General features: G+C 46.0%; 1 protein-coding gene across 1 annotated transcript; it reads right to left on the bottom strand.

The window, feature by feature from the left end:
- Positions 1 to 10,316: 10,316 nt before the first annotated feature.
- Positions 10,317 to 11,158, bottom strand: LOC137142168 (olfactory receptor 10A7-like). Its single transcript, XM_067531389.1, has 2 exons — positions 10,940 to 11,158; positions 10,317 to 10,679 (listed from the first exon to the last, which is right to left on the bottom strand). Exons 1-2 carry the CDS (start codon positions 11,156 to 11,158, stop codon positions 10,317 to 10,319), a joined length of 582 nt encoding a protein of 193 aa, XP_067387490.1.
- Between the last annotated feature and the right edge of the window lie 416 nt (positions 11,159 to 11,574).

Raw genomic sequence — 11,574 nt, 5'->3', positions numbered from 1 at the left:
AATGTGTCCAGGACCATGAGAGTCAGGAAATCCACTTGGAGAAACACTCTGCACCTCCAGATAGTTCACCTGACTCGCTTCAGCTTTCGCCTGTGTCTGGGTGGCATGCCAGAGCGTACAGCTGTCAATACTGGAAGAATGTGTCTGGGCAAGAGATCTCCTCGGAGAGGAGCCAACTCATCTCCATAGCAGTGAGAGGTGAGACCCCTTTCCCCTGATTTTCGCTCACTCTGTGCCTGGGTATCTCCGCCCTTTCCCCTTTCCCCTGCTGGGTGCTGGGATCCAGGACGGAGGCCATCTGGCCTGATTGTTGGGGCATGGAAGGAACAGGGAAATATGGCAGGAGCAAGGCAGGAACCAGGACCAGGCTGGGTGTGGACCAGGAAGAGGGATGGAGATGGATGACAGGAGCCAGGCAAAGAGCAGGGTTTCACGCAACAGCAGGATGTCACAGCTGCTCAGACACCCGCCAACGAGATCATTTCCTGGCTTTGGTTGCAGGTGCCAGCCAGTCAGGTGACGACAAGCCTTGGATATCCCCACAGGCCATCCTACAGGTGCTGACCAGCTGGGATTACTGAAAAGCTGTTTCATATGTCTGCCTTTGTGTTCAGGAAGCCTAGGCTCTGGAAGCTGGAGACCTTTGGCAGGGGGGAACCAAAGCTGCATAGAGGGTTTGAAGCTACAAAGCATGAAGGGAAGGCAGGGAAAAGGTGGGGCTGGCTGAGGTGGCAGGAATTTACTTCACATCCGGGGCTGCTTTTTACTTCACTGGGTCATCATTTGTAAACAACTATCTCTACGTCCTCCCATGCCCACCTTTCAGCCCATCTGTCTGGGAGACCTTCAGGATCCTGAAATGAAACAAGAGGCTCTGGAGAGAGAACACACGTCAGCTCCACATACATTAAATTCAGTTCCCCGTCTTCACTTTCTCCCCTCACCATATCCCTGCTGACCTCTCCTCTTTCCTGGTCCCCTCAGAACTCCCTCCCCAGCCAGAGCTGAGCGTGGTTCCCCGTCTGGAACAGTGCAGAAAGGGCCTCCCTGAACATCACCTGTGCGGTCCCTGGTGGCACCAGCGAGCAGAGGTTTCATTTCTACAAAGACGGAGTCAAGATCATCATTAGGCATTCAGGGTTTAAGATCAGCAGCTTAGATCCCGGCATCAGCTCTGTGAACACCTCTGTGCTAACCATCCTGAACGCTGCTCCCAGCAACACTGGGGAATACACCTGCAGGTACAAGAAGAATGTGAGCGGGAGGCGGGTCCTGTCCATTGACAGCTGGGCTGTGAACATCACCGTGAGCGGCATTAACACAGGTGAGATTTCCTTCGTTTCTTAGATCAGCTCCATGGGTCACTTGCATTGGAGGAAAAAAGGGAGGTCACACAACGTGACACTTGTCACATAGAGACAGAAAATAAAGTGGAGATGAAAATCCCTCTCCTCCCCCCAGCCCCTTTCTATCTATGATACTTCAATGGACCGACTATCCAAGCACCTCACAATATTGTTAATGGATTACACCCCTCAGTGCCCATTTCAGAGATAGGGAAAGGTGGCAGGGAGAGGATAACTCCAACCGGTGACCTGTTTTAGAGCTGGAAATTGAACCCTGAAATTCTATGTCCAAGTCCAGCCCCATAACCATTGGGCCATCCTTTCCCTCTTTTGAAGGAGAAACAGGCTATTGCAGACGGAACATGCCAGAGACAACATCTCTCTCTGATGGCCAACCTCAGACAGTGCAGGTCACAGGGGTGTCGGAGGACAGGCAGACAGGAGGGGGACAGACACACAGAGAGAAAGATTTAGGAGTCGGTGTCTACCAGTCTAAAAGAGAAGGGCTGTGGGTAGGTTTCATTTCTCAACTTTGTGGCTCCTGAGATGCAGGGAACTTCGTCACAAGCCCTAAAGGCCCGGATACATGGATATCATGAGCATCACACTTAGCGGAGATGTTCACCTGCCGGTTCCATGCCTGATTCTCCTCTCTCTGCAGCTCGCAGCTTTCTCTGGCTCCAGGAGCTGGTGGTGGGTGGGTCCTTCTTCCTCGTCAACTCTCTCATCTTCCTCGTCACCCACTGCTTCTTCTAGACCCAAGTTTCTGGTGTGTTTCCTGCCTAAGATTCTCTCCACGAGGTGACCCATTTGGGGTGCAGTCTCTGCTCTGGAATTCCAGCCTGGCGGGGGAGGTTCTGGTTGAAAGGCCAAGAGTGAGATATGAAAAACATTCACAGCATCTGAAAGGGTTTTAGGACCATCAATGCTTCAGTAACCTACCGAAATGAAGCCATGTCTGAGGTGGGACATGGCCCCGGTTTCACAGCTGCACAGTGGTTGTTCACGGAAGTTTTCTTCCCCAGTGTGAATTCAGGCACTCCTGCATTCTTATCCTACCTGCTAATGCAATAATATGTGTACAAACTGTGCTTTGCGACACATCGTCTGAAAACCCCACCACAATAGTCAATAACAGCACCGTGGAAACTATGTGAGAACGCTGCAGTTGGAGTTATGGCCATGCTCCACTAGTCTCTTTAAAGTCTGTAATTGAACAAAGGAGAAGCAGATCTGCCCTAGTCTGGAATACAAATGAAGCAGAGTCACCTCCGGCAAGAGAAATGAAATGTGCATATGAGATAAATAAAGCCATCGAGCCACCAAAGAGAGGAGGTGATGACTCAACTATCAGCAGGTGCTGGAGATGGCACCCCCAGCAGATCTTCTTGCTTCTTGACCTGTAGTCAATGAACTTAAAGAGACAGGCCCTTCGGGATGACAGAGAGAGCATTATCCTAAGACAACAAGGGAAACCAGCACCTCAGTGGTAGATCCTGACCAAGAGCCAGTCCCCCAGGCTGGACCAAGCATCATCGGTGAGCAAAAACATCTTGAACAAAGACTGTACTTTTTTATTGACTTTTAGCCTTTCAGCTGTATGTTCATTGTGATTTTCTTGTAACCATCTCTAGTGTGGTTTGATTTAACCTGGCTTCACTTAACCCATGGCCAGTTGTTAATAAACTTGTTTTTTTAAACTAAAGCGACTTAGTGCTGGGTTTGAATTCAAGTCATTGGTAACTCCAGTTAATATGGGTGACAGCTGGGCATTGTCTCTTTAAAGGAGCAAGTGAACTATGTTATTTCTCTGGAAGCTCCAGGGGAGGGCTAGACGTTTGAGGGTGGATGGTTTTGGGGGAAATTAAGGTGGGGTTTTTTGGGGTCCCTTGACTAGTAGTAATCACGGGTGATGGAGACCAGACCATGGCCAGGGTGTTCGGAGCAGGCTGCTGGAGTCTGTGCCGCTAAAACAGAGCTGTTGATCGCAGATACTCAGCTTCTCTGCTTGCTGGGAGCATCCAGACAGGCACCTGTGGCCTCCCAACATTGAAAGGCACCCAGGGAGGTGAGTGGGATCAAGTGGATTAGAGTAGGAGGGTTGAAATCCCGGCTGGGCACTGCTGTGTGGAAGCTTGTGGTGCAGGGGTTCCAGAGGTTAACTTTGAAATGTATTCTTTTGGGAAGTAAACCCAGACAAAGTTCCTCTTCTCCTGCTACTTCATCCTCCAAGGTTCACCCCCCCCTGTAATACTCAGATCCACTTATTTTCTTGATTGGCTCAGTCCCCTTTCCTCGATGGAAAAGTACTGCTCTGGGTTTGGCTTGGAATCAAGTTGTCATGCTGTTTGGAGCGGCTCAGGACCGGGAAATCCCTGCCATGGGGAAGACTGTACAAAAGAGGCAGACACCCCCCAAAGTTGGGCTGTGTTTTATTATTCGATTTCACCAAGCCAGTAACAAATATGGACTCCTCAATCACTATAACAGCCTTACTGTGGAGTCACACATGGTCCCCATCATCCCTACAGTCTGTCTTGTCACCCAGACAAACTGGGCTTGAGTGATAATGGTCATGTACAACAAAATTCACACCACATTTTGGTTGCCTCCTGTCCCTAGAGACGTGACCCAAATCAGCTGTTACTTGAGATCCTACACCAAAGGCAACTCTTATAGCCAATCCTGGAATAGAATAGCTAAAGCTTTATTAACTAGGAAAAAGGAATTGTAGAGTTATCCACAGCGTAAAGGAAGCAAACATATCCACACCATCGAGTTACCCTGAAAATCTGAAGAGTGACAGCATTGTAGTGCCCTCTCAATTCAAAGTTTCTTTGATGGCAAACCTAGGAGGCAGCCCCTGGGGATCTGGGACTCCAGTTCAGAATTTCTGGCCATTCAGACATCAAACAGCCAAAAAGATGCAGGTTCTCCTTGACGGGGATTTTGATTCCCTTCCGCCAGTGTTCAACAGAGTGGGATGTGTCTCCTCTTCAGGGGGATGCAAGGAACAAACTATTTTTCCTCTAATGTGCTCCAGAGGTTTATCTGGTGTCTGTAGGGCCTTCTTTTGTTGGGCAGGAAATAACACCTCCTGTGCCAAACTTGTATGTCATACTTGGCCATGCTTCTCTCCAGGCTGTGGGCATTCACAGTTTCAGAGCAAACACTTAACTATCACCTTATACTGTGGAATAGACACATGATCTGTTAGATTAACGGAGGCAGCTGTATACAAGCATTTCATAGAGTGTAAACCCGGAAGACATTCTTATCAGACTAATATCTATTTTGAGCAAAACTTACACACAGTTGACCTGGCTATGAGATTGTTAATTCTTAGCTAATGCCTCCATCCTGGGCAAGAACGGGCATCGGACCTCCCAGCATCACACAAGCCATGCTCTTTGTCTCATCAGCCAGTTGGCTCACTCCGTGCAGATATGCAAATCCACATTCTTTTGTCTAGGCCCGTCTTCTTTATCAACCACCTTCAAAACACATTTCCATATGCTCTTGGGGTATAAAGAGTTAAGGATACAAATGCCTTGAAGACGGGAAGAATATGCAGAGAGACTTGGAGAGGGTGTCCACTTCTTATTTATCTGCCTTCAGAACATGCTTTGTCACCAACTCGCTACACAGCACATGCTCCCTTTCCGCAGGCGGGGCTTTGATTTCGACTGGGTTGTGTGGGCCTCCAATGCTGAAAATGCTATAAATAGGTAGGTGACTTCTGAACCCTGGTGGCTGAGGAAATAGAAATGATGAGAGGGAAGGGTGTGATGACGCTAACTACTTGGATGACAGAGTGAAGGGTGTACCTATAGAATCAGTGGGTTCAAAGACGTTGGACGACAGGCTGAAATTAATCTTGATATTTTGGAAAATGGCCTCAAATCGATTGGATGAAATTTAATGAAGTGCAAAGTACTGCACGTTATTAGGGAAAATTGGGGCCAGCAGTATAAAATGGGGGATAAGTGGCATGGCAGCAGCACTGCAGAAAAGGGGTTCTAGTGGAGCACTGAGTGTATTTCAGTAAACAGCAGGATGATCTTGTGGGGTTTCATAAGGAAGATACGGCAGGTAGGTGTCCCACTCTACACGGCACTGGTGAGGACTCAGCTGGCGTGCTGTGTCCAGTGTTTGCTAACTCACTTTATGAAAGATGTAAACAAACTGGAGAGGGTGAAAGAAGAGGGCATGTCTGGTCTAAAGACTACAAGGCTGAGAGGGGAAATCATGACCATCTTCTAAGATGATGTTGTAAAAAGGACAGTGAGCTATTGTTCTCCATGCACACTGAGGGAAGGAGGAGACTTCATGGGTTAGAAAGCTTTTCTGAATCTGTAAGGGTGGTTGAGGTCTGGAATAGGTCACCTAGGGAGGTTGTGAAATCTCCATCATTGGAGGTTTTTAAGAACAGTTGGACAATTACACGTAGGGTTGCTCTAGGTTTAAGTAATCCTACTTCATCATAGGGGGCTGGACTAGATGACTTCTTGAGGTCCCTCCCAGCCCTACATATCTGTGATTCATTTGGGGTGATAGGAAAAGTGATGACCAATTTCCAGCCCTTCCTCCTCAGTGAACTGTACAGCATCCCTTGGCAGCTGTTATCTGGCTCCCCCACCCCAGAGAAGCGGCTGCATCTCAGGATTGAGCAAAAGATTAAGGCCAAGCAGTTTCAAGGCAGTGGGGCTGTGCTGGGTTTTGAAGCTTAGCCTGTAAATTGATTCATGCTACCTGTTTCCTCTGCTCTGCTCCAGCACCCATGGCTTTTTGTCCCTTATTATCATGACCGGGGTCCAGGTCTGTCTTGCATTCTCTGCCCTCAGATCTTTGGTGCTTTCCTGAAGCTTTTCACCTGAAACAGAACCAGATGAGAACCGAGCTGAAGTGGTGAGAGATGGTGAGGAAATGCCGAGCTATAACGTGCGACCTTGAGAAAGATGATGTTAAACGCAGCTCTGTGTCCATTGATTTCAGTACATGTGTGATTCTGTGGCTTCTGCCAGGGCATTGGCCGAAAACAGACTCAATACTTAGAATCATAGAATATTAGAGTTGGAAGGGACCTCAGGAGGTCATCTAGTCCAACCCCCTGCTCAAAGCAGGAATAACCTCAGCTATATCATCCCAGCCAGGGATTTGTCAAGCCTCATCTTAAAAACCTCTAAAAGTGGAGATTCCACCACCTCCCTAGGTAACCCATTCCAGTGCTTCACCACCCTCCCAGTGAAAAAAAAATTTTTTCCTACTTACTCTGTATTAGTTTAATATATATTTCACCAGCCCAAAGCCATGAAGATATCTGCAAGTTTGAAATTATTTTACCCCACACTGAACTTTAATCCTAACCACAATTGATCTTTTTGTTCACATCAAACTTTAGTGCTATTGCTTAGACATAACTGCAACAACTAACCCTAACAACCTGAGATGAAATTTAGCCCAAGGATCAGGGTTCTCTTCCCTTCTCATTGAAGAGTAAATACCTCATTTACCATGTATATTTTAGATTTGGTTTCTATACCCACAGCGCGGTAGGGTGCTTGGTGGTTGTTAATGGTTTAAAACTATTTACCCTCATAACTACAGACTACTTTTTCACTAGACGCTATTGAGGGTGCAGATGGGAGATCATAGCCCTTTGCCCCTATTCACACACGTCTTTTCTTCTTCCTGCAGCAGCAGATGAGAGCAGTCAGGGTTCCAGCCAGAAGCAAGAAGCCACCCCTTGCCAGCAGCCGAATAATGACATTCTTCACGCAAGAGACCACATAAATAATTAAAGAGTTATCAGAGCAGGACAATTGGATCTCGGGGCTGCCACCTTCCAGAGGAGTACCCTATCCACCACACTAGAGAGTCATTCCCACACACTTTTTGACCCAATGAACATGCAAGTATTTATCCAAAATGGAACAGCTTTAACAGGCGAGATTGAGGGGGTCTTGTGCTGGAACATCCCATAGTGTAGTGGTTAAGACATTGATCTGAAAGATACAAAATACATGTTCAAATCCTTTCCACTTGTCAGGTACAGGGGACTTGAACGGGGCTCAGCTGCATGTCAACTGGGTATCCTAACCAACGCTCTCAAATTTATGGAGGAGGTCCTCCTCCCTGGCTGTTTTGTGTGGAGTTAGGCAGCCACTGAGCACTCCTACCGGATCAGAACCGGCAGCTGAGATTGGCTAAGCTATGCCTATATTCCCCGGTACCTGGGTCGTACTGGGCTGTATGCACAACATTGTCTTGGTACTGCACAACAATTTCATAAATAATTAGAACGATATAAAAGTCAGATGGCTCACATTAAGTACATTAAAAAGTGGCTAATTGTTAGATCTCAAAAAGTAACTGTAAACAGAGAATACACATTGAGTGGTTGGATTTCTAGTGGCTCTTGTATGAATCAGTTCTTAGCCTTATGCTAGTCAACATTTTTATCAATGAGCTGGAAGAAAACATAAAATCATTGTTATGATTAGTAGTATATAATTTAAGTTTGTATCTATATAAATAAAGTTTGTATCTGTGTATCTGTCTTAGCTAATTTAATCAGTTCCCCACTCAGCATCCTGGTTTGGATGGATCCCATTCTTTGACACTTATCTCCCTCCACACCTTGTACAGGGAACCGGGTCACTCACCCATGCTTTGTGAATCCTAACGATAGTCTAGGTGCTTACAACTTAAGCGGGATGAGAAGGAGAAAAACTCATCACACTGGATGTACCCTTGACTAACAATGAATTTCTGAAGGAAAAGATGCTGTGATTAATGATTTTACATATCCCAGTACCAGAGAATGATAAAAATGAGTTGACCAGCAATACAGGTTTCCTCATAGACTTCCGATGTCCCATTTGCAATCTTATGATAAAGGATATTCTGCTTTAGAAGTGGCTGTTGCTGAATTAGAACTGATTGACAATTGGGAGAGAAAGATGGTTGGCATTCCTCTGAGATATCTGAAATGCCTTCTGTGACATTCCCCAGGGTACAATCTGGACAGAACTAGGAGCAATGGTCTCAAGTTGCAGTGGGGGAGGACTAGGTTAGATATTAGGAAAAACTTTTTCACTCAGAGGGTGGTGAAGCACTGGAATGGGTTACCTAGGGAGGTGGTGGAATCTCCATCCTTAGAGGATTATAAGGCCCAGCTTGACAAAGCCCTGGATGGGATGATTAGTTGAGGTTGGTCCTGCTTTGAGCAGGGTGTTGGACTAGATGACCTCCTGAGGTGTCTTCCAACCCTAATCTTCTATGATTCTATGACTGCTGAACAGCTGTGTCCCCTTAATTCTCTATCCTGGGGTGCTTTTACACTGCTTTGTGTGAGAACATCCACTCCTGTCTTTTTCATACAGACTTCAGCATGAAAAATCACTCCTAGCTATGTTACATGAATGCTCCGGCCAATTATTCAGGAATTAAACTGCAGAGCAATACCAGCAAGCTCTCTAGTTCCAGGTATTCCCCCAGAAATGTGTGTATTGTGTTATCCAGCACATTACAGAGCAAGTTCATAGAAATTCAGTCATTTCTTGAAAGGAAAATGCTATGTACCCGTCTTGTTGTCTCAGCTGTACTTTCCCACACACTTCAATCCAGACATACTGGTTAAGATAAAACAATAATATAAGTTTATTAGGTACAGAAAGATAGATTTTAAGTGATTACAAGTAATGATGCATAAAAATCAGGATTGGTTACAAAAGAAATAAAAGAGCAAAACATAAACTAATACCAAATTTAACAAGCTAAGTGAATTTAAAAGCAAAAAGTCTCACCATATGCTACAATAGCCTGTACTGGCTGAAAAGTCTTCCAACCAGAATCACTCCTCTCCCAGTTCAATTATGCTTTCTTTGTCTTTCAAGTGTTGTAGATTCTGAGAGTGGAGATTCATGGCGAGAGAGGTGATTTGGAGGCCACTGTCTCTCATTCTTACGCCACTCTCCCGTCTTTGAGGATTACCTCCTGCTGGGATGCAAGCGATAGGTAGTCTCTTGTGGATGTGAGATTTAAACTGTTCCTGCGATGAAATGTAAATTTCTCTTTCACACCTTCCAGTTGTTGAAGAATGGCTGCTTCAGCCACTGATAATTCTCTGACACCTGGTTGGGATGCCATACTACTACTGTCTCTGAAAAACTGATTTGGGCCTGCTTTTCTTAAACTTGGAGCATGTTAAAACAATGTTGTAGAGTAGAATCTTGTAACTTTATATATAATACTGATACACATATTTTCTCAGGACAATAATGCCTAGCAGGTTATGAATTTTCAGAAGATACCTCATAAGGCACACTTTGAACAAAATTTATCATTGTCTTGCAAAAGTGGTGAATATAACAGGATAGACAATCACCTTTGAAAATAATTGCAAAGTTATAAAAAATTAACTCCGCCTACTGAGGGTGAAGAAAGAATGGCATAGGCATTTTCAATTTCCTCTACCCAATACACATTTCTGTCATTAACTTTTGGGAAGAGAAATATTTAGGAAACTCAGAAAATACTAACCAACTCTAATTAAAATATCGGGCATCTTTCTATGAAATGCAGATATACTTGGTCAGAACTACTCAAGGAGGAAGGAGCAATTTAATTTTTTATTATTATTGTTATTTTATTTGTTGTTCTTTAGATTTGGTTTAATTTGTTTTGGTTTTCACAAGATTGCACAGATTTTAGGCTAGAAGGGATTGAAATAAATCCTCTTTTATTTTGTTGAAATTTGAAATTTTTATGGAAAAAATTTCATTGAAATGCAAACTTCAAAATACGTTGATCAGCCCGACATTTGATGCGATAAATGTCTTTGTTATGCTCAGATATCTCTTGGTCTCTTTAGCAATATAGAGTCTCTTGAGAGTTGAGCGACGGGATAATTCAGTTGAAGGAAATATGTCTATTTTTAGGGATGAAACACCTTCATCCCGGTTTTCCCTATAAGGCGTCTTTCACCTCCTTGTTCCTGAGGCTGTAGATAACGGGATTCAAGATCGGAGTCACCACTGAATAGAATAGAGAAAGTAACTTGTTTACATCTGGAGAGAAGCTGGATTTGGGGCGCATGTACATGAGAAGAGCCGTCCCGTAGAACAACGTCACTATGATGAGGTGTGAGGAGCAGGTGGAGAAGGTTCTACACCTGCCTTCGGCAGACTGCATTTTCAGGATGGTGGAGAAGATACAGATATAGGAGACCAGGATCAGCAAGAAGGGCATCAGCAAGAAGGACAAAGGCAGCAGCCACGATGATCTGATCTCATTCCAGTAGGTGTCCCTACACACCAGCTTCAGCACCGGCTGGATCTCACAGAAAAAGTGATGCTCACATTGGACCCACAAAAAGGAAGTGTGAAGACAAAGGTTGTATGCCCCAGGGCCACTAGGATGCCAGAGATCCAGGAGCTTGTAGCTTCATGCAGAACCTCTTATCCATGATGGCTGTGTGTAATGCAGTGGGTTGCATATGGAACTGTAGTGGTCATAGGCCATAGATGCAAGGACGAAGCACTCAGTAACAGCAAAGAATAGAAAGAAATACATCTGTGTGCACAACCCACAAAGGAGATGGTTTTGTCTTCTGAGAGGAGATTGGCCAGCATCTTGATGACTGAGGTGTAGCAGATCTGAAGGACAAGTTGCTGAGGAAGAAATACGACGACGATGAGGATATTACCCAGCACTGTGATGATGTAAACGCACAGAAACGCCGCAAACAGCATGAGATTCATGTCTGGGTGGCTAGAGAAGCCCAGCAGGACAAATTTGGCCATGGACATGTGTAAACGTGCCCTTCTGGGGGCAGCGTCGGGGGTTCCCCTCTGAGTCCTTTCTAAAGGGGGACCGGTCCTCCTGGCTCTCCCCTGCCAGGAGGTCGCCTAGTCCTTCGCCCTAGCCCTAGGCAGGATGGGCGAGCCAGCAGTCTTTTGCCCCGGCCCTAGGCAGGGCAGTTGAGCCAACAAACAGTCTAGCGCCCAGCTCGTAGGCAGGGCTGGTGAGGCAACAAACAGTCTAGCGTCTGGGACAGTAAGGAGGGTAAGGTTCTCCCGGGCTGGCTCGGGAAGCGGGTAGGGGGACACAGGCCCACCCATCTCCACTGCGTCCCAGCCCAGGGCCCTAGCAGTGGCAGGGATACCTGCCACTGTGTTGGCGGGGCTCCGGCCGCAACACGCCAACCGGGTTCCCCCGTACTCAG

Source organism: Emydura macquarii, unplaced genomic scaffold (assembly GCF_026122565.2).
Source record: "Emydura macquarii macquarii isolate MOO-44397 ecotype Brisbane River unplaced genomic scaffold, CSIRO-AGI_Emac_v2 contig_3211, whole genome shotgun sequence".
Taxonomy (NCBI): Eukaryota; Metazoa; Chordata; order Testudines; family Chelidae; genus Emydura; species Emydura macquarii.
Note: the sequence above shows the minus strand (reverse complement) of the source record. Positions and strands in the feature narration are given on the sequence as shown.